The sequence below is a fragment of the Lynx canadensis genome, chromosome D2, assembly GCF_007474595.2.
Source record: "Lynx canadensis isolate LIC74 chromosome D2, mLynCan4.pri.v2, whole genome shotgun sequence".
Classification (NCBI taxonomy): domain Eukaryota; kingdom Metazoa; phylum Chordata; class Mammalia; order Carnivora; family Felidae; genus Lynx; species Lynx canadensis.
Genome location: NC_044313.2, coordinates 63,039,336 through 63,055,488, shown reverse-complemented (window position 1 = coordinate 63,055,488; position 16,153 = coordinate 63,039,336). Strand labels below are relative to the sequence as shown.

Below are 16,153 nucleotides of genomic sequence, written 5' to 3'. Positions count from 1 at the left end.
TGATCGCTAGGGACGGCCTCGACCCTCTCATCTCCCAAGAAACTTGGAAAATTACGAAAGTGCTGTCCCGTAATCCCCGTGGGTAGACTGTGCTGCCTAGGTGGCCAGGAAGACATGAAGTTAACTCAACAGCCTCCTTCCCAAAGGTAGGCGCCAGAGAAGAGCGACCCTGGCTGGCTGAACAGGCCGACCGGCGCCAGAAAGGTTAACGACCCTCTTGCCCCGTTCCTAGCGATGGCCAAGAGCCTCCACCACGCCTCAGGCCAGCTGCCGGAAGTGCGCCACTCCGGCCTGCTGAGGATGCCGGGATTTGTAGTTAACTGGCTACTTCTCTTGCGTCCCAATTCACCTTCTCAAACAAGCAAATACCTTGAAACAGCTAAAGAAAGGCTCTTTATAAGAAACAAATCCAATCCTTCCTTTTCCAGCTGGCAAAGGAAACTCTGTCAGAGCTCATCCGTAATATCGGACTACAAGTCCCAGCATGCTCTGTAAGGCGGCCAGCGCGCCCGGCCACCGTCGTAGGTGTGGGCTGCTTGAATGGAACGTCGGGCGTAACGCAAAGCCTTACACCGTCCGCGCGGCCGGTACCTGCTCCTCTGGCGTGAGTGCGGCGCGTGGGTCGTGCGCGTGCGCGCTCGCCGGAGGCGCGGGGCGGGTGCGCCGGGCCGTTGCGGGCGCTAGGCTGCTGAGGTTGGCGGCAGCGGTGCCGCGCGCCCGTAAGACCGGTAGTTGCGGGGCCTCTCGCTTCGCCCCGGGCTGCTGGCAGCCGTGGCGGCCACCGGAGACCGCAAGGGGCGGAGGAAAGCAGGGGGCGGCGGGGGCCAGCCTCGACACGCAGAGGATCAGCCGAGCATGCCCCGAGACAACATGGCCTCCCTGATCCAACGGATCGCCCGCCAGGCGTGTCTCACCTTCCGGGGCAGCGGGGGCTGCCGCAGCGCTTCCGACCACGGCGCGGCGCCGGGCTCCGAGGCCCCTATGCCTCAGGGCTTCCCGGAGAACCTGAGCAAGCTGAAGAATCTGCTGACCCAAGTCCGCGCGGAGGACCTGAACATCGCCCCGCGCAAGGCCACGGTGCAGCCGTTGCCGCCCAACCTACCACCGGTCACCTATATGCACATTTACGAAACCGACGGCTTCAGCCTCGGCGTGTTCCTGCTCAAGAGCGGCACGTCCATTCCGCTTCATGACCACCCGGGCATGCACGGCATGCTCAAAGTGCTCTACGGCACCGTGCGCATCAGCTGCATGGACAAGCTGGAGGCGGGCGGCGGGCAGCGGCCACGGGCCCCGCCGCCAGAGCAGCAGTTCGAGCCGCCGCTGAAAGCCCGGGAGCGGGACGCCGTGCGGCTGGGCGTGCTGCGCTCGAGGGCCGAGTACACCGAGGCCAGCGGCCCCTGCGTCCTCACCCCACACCAGGACAACCTGCACCAGATCGACGCTGTGGACGGGCCCGCCGCCTTCCTGGACATTCTGGCCCCGCCCTATGACCCGGACGATGGCCGGGACTGCCACTATTACCGGGTGCTGGAGCCTGTCAGGGACAAGGAGCTCTCCGGCTCGGCCTGCGACCTGCCCAGAGAGGTGTGGCTCCTGGAGACCCCTCAAGCCGATGACTTCTGGTGCGAGGGGGAGCCCTATCCAGGTCCCAAGGTCTTCCCTTGAAGCCGCCAGCGCCCGGTCGCCGTGGGGCGAAGACGTGCCCTGTTCACATCTGGGCCTGGCTACCCGCGTCCCACCATAAGGGCTCTCTCCCTACCCGCAGGCCTGGGCTTTGGATCTACTGGAATGGGCTGTAGCTGCTTTCTCCGGAGCCGTGGGAAGCACTGGCGACTGGAGTGCAGCCGCGGGGTCGGGTTAAGGGGCGGGGAAGGCTAGTAGACTAGGTTGTTTCCTGGCTCTGTCACTGCCATTGGGGTTTTGATTTGGGGGAAAGGGGGGCAGGGGACTATCTGAAGCGCTTCCATCCTAAAGCCATAATGAAAATAGTCTTTTCTCTGTTCTTTATACTATACAAAATACACTAAAAGCCCCCACACCCCCTACCCCGGGTAAATAGGATTTGTTTTCCACCTATGTCCCTTTTACTCCTTACTGTTATAATTCTAATTTATTGATTGCATGACCCAGTGGTTTGAATTGTTTTTAGTTCAAGTCACTGGTAGAAACTAGGTTTAACAAGATGAGCTACTATGTAAAGTGAAAATTAGATCACTTTTCCAGAGTTGGAGTATCACCCCCAAAGCATAACTATGCATGTAGAGGACAAGATTTGTTTTCTTTCCTCCTCTTGCCCGGTAGCCACATCTGGTTTACTCTGGCAGCATCTACCAAGAAATCCAGCGCCTGCATATCTCAGTGACAGATGATCACTTAGAGCTTATTGTCCCCTTGAGTCTCCAGATCTGGGAGTTAAGCAGATTTCTTGTTGCAGATTCACCTTTAATGCAAAAACTATATTACCTTCAAATGACTTTTTTCATTTTGGGGGGAGGGTCTTCGTGAGCTTTAAGAGGTGATAGGTTAATTCTGGGTTTTCTAACCAGAAGATTCAAAGGAGCTGAATCGCCATGCTTCCAAACAACTGAATGTAAAACACTTCTAGCCAGTTGTTGAATTCCATGCCCCTGTTTACTTCCAGTATTTTCCTGCAAAAATAGAGAAAAATGTTGATGACTGTTTCAAATTCTCAGGAGCTCTAATGTTCCAGAAGGCTGCTGGTTCCAGCTGTGTTGTTTTGATGGCAGTGTTCTCCCAACAGTAGTGAGCCAGAGCTTGCCTCATCTGGTGTGGTTTCTATAGGAAGAGAGAAGGCACACATGATCAAGGCTACAGAATAGAGAATTACCTATACTGCTGGCCATTTTAGGGCACCAGAACGAGGGACAAAACACTAACCAACCTCTTAAACAGTTGTGCTATCTGTAACTAGTTTTATTTTTGTCCTTTGGGTAAGCTCAGCAACTTTACCTTGTTTACAAATGTATTTACACCATTTGCTTCAGGCTATGGAGCACTATTGTTTCCCTCTTTTTACTATTTATAGGATTCCTTTTTCACAACACTTTTAATAAAAACAAACTGTAGAAATAAACACATTAAAATCTGCCCAGCTGTTGTCTAAGCCCTCTTGATTGACTTGCCCAAATGGCATTCGAGTTCTAAGGTCTGTATGTAATAAAGGGAGACTTGCTATTGGTGGAAAGTGTTGACACTGGAGAGACAGTATGTGCCTTTGCCTCTTTATGCATACTGGGTTACTGTGGCCCAGAGTGAAGGAATATTTGTTCCCAATTTTTTAAAAAGAAAGCAAATTCTTGATTTTTTTTTTAAACAAAAAAGACGCTTATTCCATGTGAAATGCCACCCTTGTAAAACCTGAAACAGGCATAATGCCAAGCCTTTCCTCCAAGGTTGCTAACGTTTTATGGTGGCTTCACATGATGCTGTAGTTTAATATGCCTTGGGGCAGTTTGAAGCAGTTCATAATGCCATTCAATTTAAAACTAAATCCTAGATATACAAATGATTTTCTTAGAAAAATGTTCACAAAATGGGTTTTTTAATAGCACAGTAATGAATGTGGTTATCAATCACATGCCTACCCGTTCTGAATTACAGCAAAAAGTTGATGAATTTATAAAATTATTGACAGTGATGTATATGCTATAATACACCCTAGAATGCATTAAAACTACAAAAACATTCTAGCAATAGAACAGTAAGCAAGAAGGAATTGTTTTTCCAAACTTTATTGTGAAAAGTTTTAAAGTTCTCAAGTGCAAACAAGCTGAATGAAAAAAAAAACTAAGGTGCTTTTCAAAAGAACTGAAATTGTTGCAGGCCAAAATAGCAATATGGTATCTCTCTAATTTAGTTCAGTAAGGACAGTGAAACTTGTGGTTCACTAATATATTGAGTAAATTAATGGTGAAAACAGAACTTGTTTTAGCCACTAAGAAGAATATTCTTACTACAAAGACAAAATGTCGTGCAGCAAAACCTGACACCTCTGCGCTTAAACTGTTCGTCATGACTGACTTCATGTGCTGCTATTGCGTTTCCGTATATTACTGCGATATAGACTATTTTAGTAACGACTGAGGAGAAAAGTCGTCTTCCCCTACACAGACTGATGAGCACAATGATACTGATCACTTTCCTGTTGAATAACAAACGCAATAATTGCCTCTCCCGAGTGAGAAGTCTGTCTCAATACTTCCAAAGCGTTTTAATTCCCTGATATATCAAAAGCCAGTTTTATTAATGGTGTGTATTGTGTACCTACCTACTACTCTGAGAATTGATTTTTTTTACTAAGCCTGATTCACGTGGATTGAGGTTACACTAACTGCTGTTTGTTAATGAAAATCATGGGCCCATTTTTAAAGTACTAGTTGTCAACAGGAGTGGGTTCTCTGAACTTTCAAGGCTAATAGCTGTTAAATTCTTCCAGAGTCCACACCTTTTATTCCTCCTTTTTCATTGTCCCCTTGTAGATGCCTCTGCCTTGGCATCTCAGGTAGACTGTTACTGATTCCAAATGACTTTGTATCTTGTGCGCTAGCTCTACTCAACGTAGAAGCAATATGTCTGTAATTCAGGGTTCAGCCCGTTACTATTCAACTCTAACCTGAGGGTAGTGCCACTCCTGTAACCCTCTTCATCTGAATTCTGAGAGCCAGGTTACAAACAGAAACCAACCACTGATTATTTCAGTGTAATGAAGCATCTACTGTCAAGGCAATCCTTTGTTAAGCCCCCTACATACTGAATCTTCAGATCCAGAAATTAAAATCAGTGTACTTATGGAAAATAAAAGCATGTTTGAAATTGTTAAAGAGGTAAATCTTATTTGATTATTGCAAAATGAAAAATACTATGATGTCCAATTACTATTAAACATTCATTCTATAAGATTATGTTGTACTGAAAACTGGTGGCTTTCTGCAGATTCCAAAGTCCAAGTAGTAGAAACTTACATAAGTCCATTTCTTTGTGAGCTTTTTGAAACAATCTGATTGAAAACACATCTGAAATTAATGTGGAATCATGTTATTTTGCTACAACAGAAAATAGTTCCCCTTTATGTTTAACCTAAAGAAAATAAACTAGTGCAAGAAAAGAAAAATACTTTTATCCATGAAGGAAAGAATGTTTGGACTTAAATATTTGTCTTTTTCTGTAAAGTTTGTTTAATTATAGTTTGGACTATCAGCATTTTAGGTACTTGATGATGCTGACCATTCTATACACACACACACACACACACACACACACACACATATATCAGGGACAGTTAAAATATCACTACAGCCATTTTCAATATATACCAAACAATTTGGCTTAATTTCATTAGCAATTGATACTTAAATACACTCATTTATGAATAACTGAAAACCTTGTTTAGTTTAATAGACCTACTTATTCTCCAGAAGTTTATTTTTAAACAGGTTTACTATCAGAAATACTGTTCAATAAGGCATACTGAATATAAGAAGGATCAGACTTAGCTTTATATACTTTATTTCTTGAGCAAAGTAAAAAATGAAACACCTGGATGAAAGTACCCTGAATGTTGCAAGCTGAGGGTGAAATCTGGTGAAAGATTGACCTAACATGTTAAAATCAAGAAGTAAAAGCCACCAAGCTGTCTCTGAAAAAACACCAAGATATGTTCCTCATGGTATGTTGTCTCTTCACCAAGCCCACCTCAAGGTGAAAGTGATTATGTAACCAATTTGACTGTCATCAAAATAAATTTAATTAACATTAACTTACTCTTTTAAAAAGGACTTCTTAAAAAGCTATTTTAGTCCCGCTTTGTGAACAATTGTTTATATTATCTTGATTGAAGGTGTTCTGAAATTTAAGTTGGCAGGACAAATTACTGTATTTTAATATTATAAAATTTTGCTAGGAGGAGAGTATTCATTAAAACACAATTACCAAAATGTGGCATTGTTGTATACATGTTTTAACAAAATTAGCCAAGCAAGGATGATAAGCTGACAAACTACGAAATATGAATCTAATGGAATAACATCAGTCACTAGAACAATCTGGCACTGGGGTTTAGAAAATTTCTATTTAGTAGTTACTGAAAGAGGTATTCTGCATCTTTGAAATACAGAAAGAGAGGAAATAAAAGGATTAATTACCTCCACAAGTTAGATCTAAAAATTCCAGCCCTCTGAAGAGCAAAAAGTTTGAGGAGTAGTTACTTGCTGCCTGCTGTTCTAAAATACAGGCCAATTACCGACCACATATGAAGGAGGCTGACAGTAGCAAAGGACAGATGACAGTTTTCAGATGATACAGCTGAACAGTTTCTGCTCCAACATGTTATACTTACGTGAGGATCCAGAAGCAATGGGTGAACTTCAATGATATTGAGGCCCAATTCTTCACAGAGGCCCAACCCATTTGCTTTGTATGACAGGTAGATAACTCTTTCTTTGTGAAATTTATATTTTAAAATTGCTACAAAAGGCTCACAGTAAAATGAACCCTATAGAGTATTCTTTTGCAAACTATTATCAAGTAAAATGGAGAACCGTATTTGCCTATTTGATTCAGAATGTCTTTCTTTGAGATTTTATTAAGCTGGTGTGCAACTATTTTATCTAATGAGCTGGGTATTTTGATAGTCTCTAGGCCCACCAAACATATGGCAGGTTAGTGATCCTTCCAAATAGGGGCAACCAGGGAGAGAAGACTAGAGAGAAATGAGTCCTGGGGTAATTCCTTTGGCAAACCATGAATGCTGTTTTCAGCAGTGTCTGAGTGCATTTTTGATCTGAAGAGGCGATAGCATTTTTCAAAAAGTTTTCTGTGGTCATGAGACTAATCCTGGAACCTAAAAGTCATTTCCAGCTTGACCACGCCACCACACTTTCCACAAAGCCACATCTCGTCTGAGTTCCTGGCCTTGGTCAGAGTTCTGAAAGCAGCCACAAATGTGTAGTCTCTGAGTGGGCACTTGTTTGTAAGTATTTATTTTCCGGAGCCCACTCAGGAGTCGAGAGAAGCTATAGGCTGTTAGAGAGGACGGAACAATGAGTCAAAACAACGCCTCCCCACTTTTACACTAATGCATGGGGGAAATCCCCGGAACGCTAGCATTTGATTATGAATGGAGATTGCTTGGGGGGTGAGAGGGCTGGTGTTGAAAGGCCAGCAAAGAAAACCTGGGAGATCCTAGCTTGGTCAAAGCACTGGATAACTTTTGAACTCCCACCAAGTAAATCTTTCATCAACGATTTCTGCAGCAAAAATATTGTTGAAAAGTATTTATTTACACTATAGTCATAAACCATCCATTATCTGAATTTCGGTTAGTGGTTTTGCGTTAGAATAAATCATTTCTATTTCCACAACTATTAAGAGCTAATAACCAAACAAGTCAGCTCCAGTAATATTATTTACATTCTTATCTGCAATTCAACTACAAAGGTAACACTTTTAAGTCACAAAACAGAGCATACAAAAATATACTTTCTAAAAAAAAAAATCCAAATATTAATAGGCAGAAATATACAGCCATACTAAACCCAGGGAGTGATTTTTTTTTCCATAGTAAGGCAACCCATTTACATGCAGACCCTTTAACATTGTCTACATCACACAAGGCACCAAGGACACTTCCAACACAACTGCATGCATCCTAGTTTCAGAGAATATATGTACATCCCCTTTAAATAAGTTAATCTCTGACTCATTTCAGGAGATCATAAATGCTTTTTTTCCCGAAGGTTCAGAACTTGGAGAACAGTGCACATCAAAAATACACAAAATCTGAGTGGATATACACTGAAAAAATAGTCTTTACACTTCTCAAACAACTCAAAAAGGAGCAGATATTGCTATGTCCCTCCCATCACATTGCACTTCCGTTCTCTGAGTTTATAATACATATTGCTTAAAGGGTTGGAACGACTAGATAAGCTTTGATTCACTGTTCTAGGGCCACAGAATGCAGCATAAAGGCCATGCTTCATTCACTGTACAGCATCCCCAGATCAGTCCCAAGCCATAAAGTGCACATCAGCTTTGCTTCTTTTTGCTGCCCCCACCTGAAGGGATCAGCATCTCCCAACCTACTATTGTAGAAAAAGTCTCAAATCAACTCTGACATCCAGAGTCAAAACCTGTAATGGGACAAGATATGAGAGAAGGGAAGCAAAACCTAGTCAAACAACCCTTTAAAGCAGGGTCAGGCCTCAGCCCTCTAGGCCAGGGACCCCACCCAACACCCTTCTGCACCTCCCCATTATCTTAGGGTGATAGTCAACCCACCTAAGAGACACTAAAGTGGGCTAAGTTTTAGGAAGGACCTGTTTCTAAGTGAAAAGGGGGCAGTGCTGGGCTCCACCAAGGCCCTTCGCCCAGGAAGGGAGAGGGGGGCAGGAAAGGGTGGTAGTGTTTGTTGTGCAGTTGAAGTGGACCAGTGGACGAAGGGCCTCTGGGGCCTCAAGGAGCTGGTGTGTCAGCCTGAGTCTCATTCAAGGTGTCCGGGTCCGAGAGGAGCAAGGGGCAAGGGACCCGCCGCCGATAGTGCCACTGTTGCTGCTGCACAGGGCCCCCCCAGCCTGCGTGCCTCCAGTGCAAGAGGCTGCGGAGGCAGCTGGCACGGATGAGGAAGGCGCACTGCTTTTGCGCTCCTTCTGTCTCAGGTGGATCTTGGTGTGGCGCTTCCTCTCGTCACTCCGGGCGAACTTGCGGCCGCAGTAGTCACAGGCAAAGGGCTTCTCGCCAGTGTGGGTGCGGATGTGGGTAGTGAGATGGTCACTGCGGCTGAAGTTGCGCATGCAAATCCGACACTGGAAGGGTTTGTGTCCCGTGTGGATGCGGATGTGTCTGGTCAGCTCATCAGAGCGGGAGAAGCGCCGGTCACAGCCTTCTGCTGGGCACGGGTAGGGCCTCTCATGCACTGGGGTCTTGCTAGGCCTGTTGGGGTACTTGCGAGGCCTCAGAATGGGCCGCAGCGGCAGGTGGTGCGGGTTATAGGCAGCGGCAGCGGCTGCTGCCGAGCTGCTGCCAGGCAGCCGGGGTCCCTCACTGCCTCCACTGGCCCCTGGCCCCGCGGCCCCAGCACTGGGACCCGCCAGGGTAAAGTTGCGAATGGTGGAGAGCGGAGTGAGTGGAGGAGGGACTCGCAAGGAGTCCAGGGGGCAGGGAAAGGGTTTGCGGTCTGGGCCAGCTGTACCATGTAGGTCTCTCTGGCACTGTGATGGGAAGAATCCAGGATAGTCCGGGATCATGGGAAAGAGACCCGGGTCCGTGGCTGGCTTAGGGGAGGGGTAGGAAGGAGGCGGTGGGTAGGCCAGGGAGGAGGATGTGGAGGTGGTGGCTGCTGACAGGAATGCCGAGGGGTCCTGGTAGAGGTCTCCTGCGCAGCCAGAATAAGGAGGAGGTGGTGGCGGTGGAGAGTAGAGATGGTCCAGGTCAGGCTGGGTCTGAGACATGGTGCACACACCCAGGGGTCCTGTGGCCAGTGGGTTGGGGGAGGCAGAGGTGGCGCTGGATGAGGCTGTGGTCGAAGCTGGGGAGGTAACCCCTTGCAGGATGCCTGCACTCACAATATTGATGATGCCTTCTGGGTAGCAGCTGGCACCAGGGTACTGGGGGTCAATGGAGAACTTGCCCATGTACGTGAAGGTCTGGTTTCTAGGTGCAGAGACAGGAGCAAAGCTGCTGGGATATGGGAGATCCAAGGACCTCTTCTCTCCAGTCATGTCAATGTTGATCATGCCATCTGGGGAGGGAAAAGAAAGAATGGAGGTGGAGCAATGAGAATGCAGCCAAGAATCCCTTCTCACCCACTCTCACACAGGTCCATTCCCAAAGCCCAGGATTCTAGCATAGTAGAGCTGGGGCAGAGCCCAACAGGTGGAAAAATTGAAGCCTAGGGGACAGTAAGAAGAGGGTAGCCCAGGATCCCACTGTGGCAGCCAATGACAGTCTGGGACTCAAACTACCTCCAGAAAAGCAGGATGAACTACTCCCAACCCCCACACACAACCATCTGTGGCTCTCCTCCCCAATAAAAACACCCAATAATAGCAACAACAATATTAAAAATTCCCCATCTGCCTGGAACTTCTCTGCCTCTCCTTTGCCTGGGGGTCCCACGGCTGGGGCTCCAGGGCAGACCCTAACCAGAAGACTGATCCCAGCCAGTGCCGCCCGAGAGGGGAGCCTGAGAAAGAGATCAGAGATTTCCTGGATGCTCCCCATCCCCGGCGCTTCCGTCCCTCCCTCTCCCGCTGCGCTACAGCTGACGGCTGCTGGAGGGTATGGGGCTCTGCAGTGGAAGGAATCTATAGGTTTCCTTTCCCTTCCAACCTTCCCGGCCATGCCCAACACCCGCACGCCCTAGCCCGAGGCCGGTGGCGGAGCTTCGAGGAAGGAGCGGGGGCCGCGGGAGACCACTTTCCACTGCATCGCCAAGGAAACCAGCGGCTCCGGTGCCCCCGCGGGCCTCCTTCGCCACCGGGGGGCTGCTTCCCGCCGTTGCCCGCCCTCCACCTCCTCCTCCTCCTTCCCGCCTCGCCAACCCCCTCAACTTGGCGGGCGGCGCGCAGGTGGGGGCGCTCCTTCTGGCCGCACCCGGAACGCGCTCGGAGATTTTCCCCGGGTCGGCTCTGCCCGGGAGGGAGCGGCGGACGCTTTCCTCTGGCGCTTCGCCGCCGCTCGGCTCTCCAGCTCTCCTCCGGAGCCCCGAACTTTCCCGTCACTTTGTCCCTGCCCCGGGAGAGGAAAGGCCGAGGTTCCGCCGGCCCAAGGGCCAGCACAAGCCTGGCGGGGCACCTCTTCTACTCTTATCCCTGCGCCCGCAGGGGGCTGGGCGCGCCGCGGCGCACGCCCGCCCGCCCGCTGACGACCTGGTGCATCTGCCCGCGCGCCCAGCTCCAGCGATCTGGTCCTTGCTCCCGCGGGCTCCTCCTGCATCGCGTTCAGTCAACACCATCCACCTCGCACCCAACCCTCTCCTCCAAGTCCTGCACACGCACCGTACCCCACCCACCACTTTCGAGCCGCTTGGGTCCCAGCCCGCGAAGGGGACATGGGGCTTACCTCCGGCCACTCCGTTCATCTGATCAAAGGGGCCTCCCAGTTCGGCATTGGGGAAGATGGTCACCGACGTGGCGGCGAGGTCCTCCACCGGGTAGATGTTGTCAGACAGCTGGTGCACAAAACCACTGAGAGTTACTGGGATTTTGTCTACGGCCTTGGCGGTCATCATTTGCTCCTCGCACAACCTGGAGACCCAACTCCCTCTCTACCTGGAGTGTCAGAGAAGCCGTTTTGGAGAGGGATTGGACTGAGTCTAAGTTGGTACCTCCTTTTGCCCTCCACACTTAAAAGCAACCACACACACAAAAAAAAATCCAACAGAAATAAAACTAGCAAAACAAGTTGCTGTTTTTCTAAGAAGAAAAATGACTATTTGCCACTGACTCTTCTCCTGTGTTCCGGCTGGGAAGCCAGGAGTTGCTGGTGTAGTGTTATTATAACAGTCAGTGTGTCCCCTCGCCGAGCTATTAATCAATTGCTGCTCTCTCGGTTAGACGGAAAGTGTTGCTGTAAGTATTTATGGGCAGGTTCTCAATGCCCGTGACGTCGCTGCCCATATATGGACTGAGGAACAGGGCTGGGCCAGGCGGCTTCTTGCCGTCACATGGCCGATTTGCATACGGTCTCGGCAGCGCGGACTCCGCCGGGCTCGCGACTCCCGGCTCTCAGACCGCGGGGAATCGCGGGGGTCTAGGACGCGCAGGCCGAGCCGCAGTCCGGTCCAGGGCGCCGAGCCTAGCGGGGAGCCGGCGCCCCGCGAGTCCGGCTCAGGCCACGGGGGAAGAGCGTGCGGGTCCTAGCTGCGGCGCTGCCTCCCGGAGCGGGGAGGAATTCCGGTTCTCCGAGGCTTTCCAAAAAAGGCGAAGATCCGGTGCCGGCGGCTCCGCCTCCCCAGCCCTTGTTTGGGAGCCATTCCGGAAAATTAAACTTCGGAAAGAAACCGAGCGGAGCCGAGACACTACAGTCAAACCCCTACTCACTTTCTTGGCAACTCAAAACCGCAAGCAAAAGGAGGCAGCGAAGAAAAAAAAAAAAGCTGCATGCATTCACGGAAGCTGACTGCTTTTTTCTGAATTACTTGGTGGAAAGAAGTGGCTGGTGATAAGAGTGAATGCGGTATTGCTTTTTTGGAAAGTCTGTTCTATTTATACAGGAGCGAAAACGGAACAGGTTTGGGGTTGTTTGTTTGTTTAAGTATTTCGGGCACCTTGGGGGCTGGTGGGGGTAGACCCTAGGAAGAACAGAATAACTGCGGCGAGCTTCGAGAGAAATCCTCAGCCGGAGACACCCCCCTTCCTCTGCCCGCGCGCTCCCCACCCCCCTTCAGCTGCTGCGCGGAGCGGGCGCCCTTCCCGGCGCGTCTGGGCGGTCGGCTGTGTGGGGGCGTCCAGATGGAGGCTTGGACACTCACCCTGCCCCGCCACGCACGCACACACACACACACACACACACACTGCTACACTCACACACGCTCCACTTCCGCTACACACACTCCCGCCCCCGCTGCCTTCTTCACACACCCACTCGCACACCTTACGCTACACACCTCCCTGTTGACAGCGCGCCGGGGCGCCCGCCCCGCCGAGCGGGCGCTGGGCTTTGCCGGACAGGATGCTCTGCCAAGACACCCCACCTCACCTTCTCCGGCCGTATGGCCGCCACCGCGGCCCCCGACCCCCGAAAGCCTACACTCTCGGGAAGTGCGCCCTGCCCTCACCCGCGCCCTACTCCACAACACGCACATTTGGAAGAATCTTCTTGCTTTGCCTCGCCAAGAGCCACCTCGGTGAGCTCAGCGAGGTCCTGAGGGACAGCAAACAGCGTCGCTAATGCCAATTTCAGGCCGCCATGACCCCACACGCGTTTCCCTTTTCGAGTAAAAACAAAAAAAACAAAAAACAAACAAAAAACACTGACCCCGATGGAAACCTTTCTGGTTAGTTCTCAAAGCAATTTTTTAAAACTTTTCAGAGGTCCAGACAGCGGTGGGTTCTGGCTCGCTGCACGCACCGCTCCTGCCTCCCGGTCCATAGCCGGAGCGCTCCGGGCTTGGCCCGGGCTCCGCGGGAGGCTGGTCCCAGGTGCCCGAGCCGGCGCACCGCCTCCTGCCTGGCTCTCTGTACCGCCCAAAGCCACCACGACCTGGGATGGAGAGCGGGGGCAGCCTCTAGGGCCTGGCCCGGCCCGGCCCTTTCCCGCCCCCGGCCCGGGACGGCCGCAGCCTCGTGGGGGCCCGCGCGGGCGAGAGCCACGACGCCACGCCGTGGAGGAAGCGCGGCGCTGCAGGCGGCTCTCCCGCCGCCGCTCACCTGCCGCGGCCGCCGCCGCAGCCGGCCCGCTCTCACCCGGCCCCGCGCGCGGCCGTCAGGGTCCGGGGGCGACTGGGAGCGAGCTCTGCTTCTCCACCCAAGGGTCACGTTTCCCCCTGCCCGCCGTGAAATCTTCTCCGGCGGCCGGCCACCTTCCGGACTTCAAACGCCCAGTAAAATTTTGGGAAAGTTTGTTACTCTCACTGTGCGCTCTTTTCCAATTGGAGATAAAAAGAAAAAGAAAAAGAAAGAAAATCGCGGCGAGGTTGGCGCCCTTGTAGATACCCCACCCTCGGCATAAACGTGCAAAGTCCCATTTCGTAAAAAAGAAAAAGAAAGAAAGCTGCGCTCTTACCACGTGCGCCAGCCCGCTCCGCCTGCGCTCGGGCCGGTCCCGCGGCCCCCGCGCTGACCACCGGCAAGACGACGCCTCGGAGGGGAGCCCGACTCGCATCTCCAGCCTTGAATCCGAAAGGGGGGGGGAGCCAAATTATGCAAATATAGTTCCTGGCAGCGGGACTCGGGTTACGGCCCCCGCCGGCCTCCGAGGTGAGGCACCCACACGCAGCAGGCGCGGGCGCGGCGACTGCTAGAGCTTCGCTCCTCTCCACGCACATGGGCGGGCGGGCGGGCTAGTCTTCGGGGCCGCCCCGCAGCGGGCGCTGCTGCCAACCCTGCCGGCGGTCACCTCGCGCCGCCCGGAGGGGGAGCTCCTGGACGCCCGAGTGCAGGCAGAGCTGTGCGCGGAGGGCAGGACTCAGGCTGGGGACGGCCCGCGCGTAGGGGAGCTTTGCGGTCCTCGGCTGCTACGTTCCCGAAGGAGGAGGCTGACTTTGGGGAAGGGGGCCCCACCGAGGAGAGGTGGGCTTGCCTGGCCCGTCTGGCAAGCACTTTACAGTAAGTGGGAGTGACTGACCCTCTGGAATTATTCGGAGCTTTCTAACAACTCACACCCCACTTCCGAGCTGGGTGTCAGGGCCGCGGTGGGCCTGGGGTTGACTGGGGCAGGGCAACCAATAATCGCAGCGAGGCTGGGCGGGCTCCCGGGAGGGTGCCTGGGGCCAGTCCTGGGAGGCCGTCCCTGAACCGCTGCTGGAAACCGGTCAGTAGATACTTCCTGTAACCACCTTCTTCTTTTTCTTCTTTTTAAAAGAGTAATAAGGGAACGAAGTCTAGGTACATTCACTTCAAGCCAGCCACTCTGCGGTAGGTAATAAGAAAGCTAACGTGACTTGCCTAAAGTGATGAGTGGTGGAATCCAAACTTGAAACCGGATCTTCTGACTCCAAGTACAGTGCTCTTGGTCGCTACATCATTCTCTCAGGAAAAGCCCGTTCCGGAAGGGGAACAACTCTTTGAGGATTGAAAGCCTGGTTCCGCCCACTAGAGCAGAAACAGGTCACCTTCGCCAACTTCGTCTCTTTTCTTTGGCATTTCTGAGGAGAGGAAAGCTGAGGTCAGGGCTTTCAATGAGCAAGGGCTGCACGACTGTCAGGGACACACACCCCTCCCCGGGGTGAAGGCAGAATTTGAGTTCTTGGGCTCTCCAGACTGTGTTATGGATGGAGTAACTGGGTTGGCACAAAGCCAGCATACTAATAGGCCCTGTAATAGGAGAAGTCAACCCCACAGTATCCTTCCTGGAGGGAGTCAGTGAGAAAACAAGGAGGTAGAGACAATAAAAACTCCGAAGGTGTTTACAGAGTTCTGTACTGTGCTGGGGAGGAGAGTGAGGAAGGAAGGGGGAATGTGGCAGTTGAATACAGAGATGTACCATGGTCTCCACTTTTAGTCACTTGAACTTATTCTGATCAAAAAACTGAAAGAGGCAACCCTTGCAAATGCACTGATCCTTAAGTTTCCAAACACAAACAAAAACAAAAAACCCTGAACAAACAAATGCCTTTCTTGAAAACAGAGTTGTCAAAATGCCCAAGTAAACGGGGCACTCCAAGATGAGTCAGGGTTATTAATACCAGTTTCTGATTTGCTTTGTCCTGAATTCCAAACCCAAAAAGTAAAAGAGAAAGGAAAGAGAGGAACATTTAGTAGACTTGCCCCTGCGAGGGGGGGATTAGATGGGAGCAAGGGTGACAGCTTGAGGCTTCTGGCCAGCCCTGAGACTCTTCTGTATGTGGCTTCCAGCTTTTTCCCCATGATGTGGACTGAGAATCAAAATCAGCCATAAGGCATATCACAAATAATGTGTTAAGATTTGAATTTTGGTTTATTAAGAAACATGTGTAACATCAGTAGAGGTTATTCCTATTGTGATGTCGTTTTAATTCACTTCCATTCTGATACTGCTCTGGAGTGGGAAACAGAGTGTCAGAATTGCCCGGAACTGTGGACACACAGGACATTATGGATACGAACTCGAATGGCATAGGGCATGTGCATCTCAATGAAAATCAGGCTAATGGCAACTCTGCCATCCAGCCACGCCTTTCTTAAAGGTGCCCCTGTGTGCTGAGCAAACTGATAAATGGTTCTCTACATTCAGCATCTCACTGGGCATCTGGTAATCTCAGAGTTTATAAACCAAGCCCAGATTATGTCAATCAGAGCTGTTGTGAAGCCTGACAGAAGCATTGCTTCACACCAGTCCAGTGTGCAACCGAAATTGTGTTCTGTTGGCACAAATAACCTGGAGAGGAGGAAATAAGACCCCTATGATTTTATTTTGTAGCAGCGGCCAGCAGCGGCTGCACTGGCTTAAGCAGGGGATGCTCAGTTCATACTAAAGGGTGAGTCAACTTCTT

The 16,153-nt window shown here is 50.9% G+C and overlaps 2 protein-coding genes across 3 annotated transcripts; one reads left to right on the top strand and one right to left on the bottom strand.

Annotated features, from left to right (window-relative positions):
• The first annotated feature begins 546 nt into the window (after positions 1-546).
• On the top strand, positions 547-4,753 carry ADO (2-aminoethanethiol dioxygenase). The gene has a single exon (XM_030334451.1). The coding sequence runs from the start codon at positions 856-858 to the stop codon at positions 1,666-1,668; it is 813 nt and encodes a 270-aa protein (XP_030190311.1). The 5' UTR covers positions 547-855; the 3' UTR covers positions 1,669-4,753.
• A 2,529-nt stretch (positions 4,754-7,282) lies between these two features.
• Positions 7,283-14,002, bottom strand: EGR2 (early growth response 2). 2 transcript variants are annotated; one of them, XM_030335106.1, is made up of 3 exons: positions 13,747-14,002; positions 11,083-11,191; positions 7,283-9,760 (listed from the first exon to the last, which is right to left on the bottom strand). In XM_030335106.1, exons 1-3 carry the CDS (start codon positions 13,843-13,845, stop codon positions 8,508-8,510), a joined length of 1,461 nt encoding a protein of 486 aa, XP_030190966.1. In that variant the 5' UTR covers positions 13,846-14,002; the 3' UTR covers positions 7,283-8,507. The 2 variants fall into 2 exon arrangements, with proteins under 2 accessions (XP_030190966.1, XP_030190967.1); XM_030335107.1 differs by lacking the exon at positions 13,747-14,002 and adding an exon at positions 11,292-11,722.
• Positions 14,003-16,153: the final 2,151 nt, after the last annotated feature.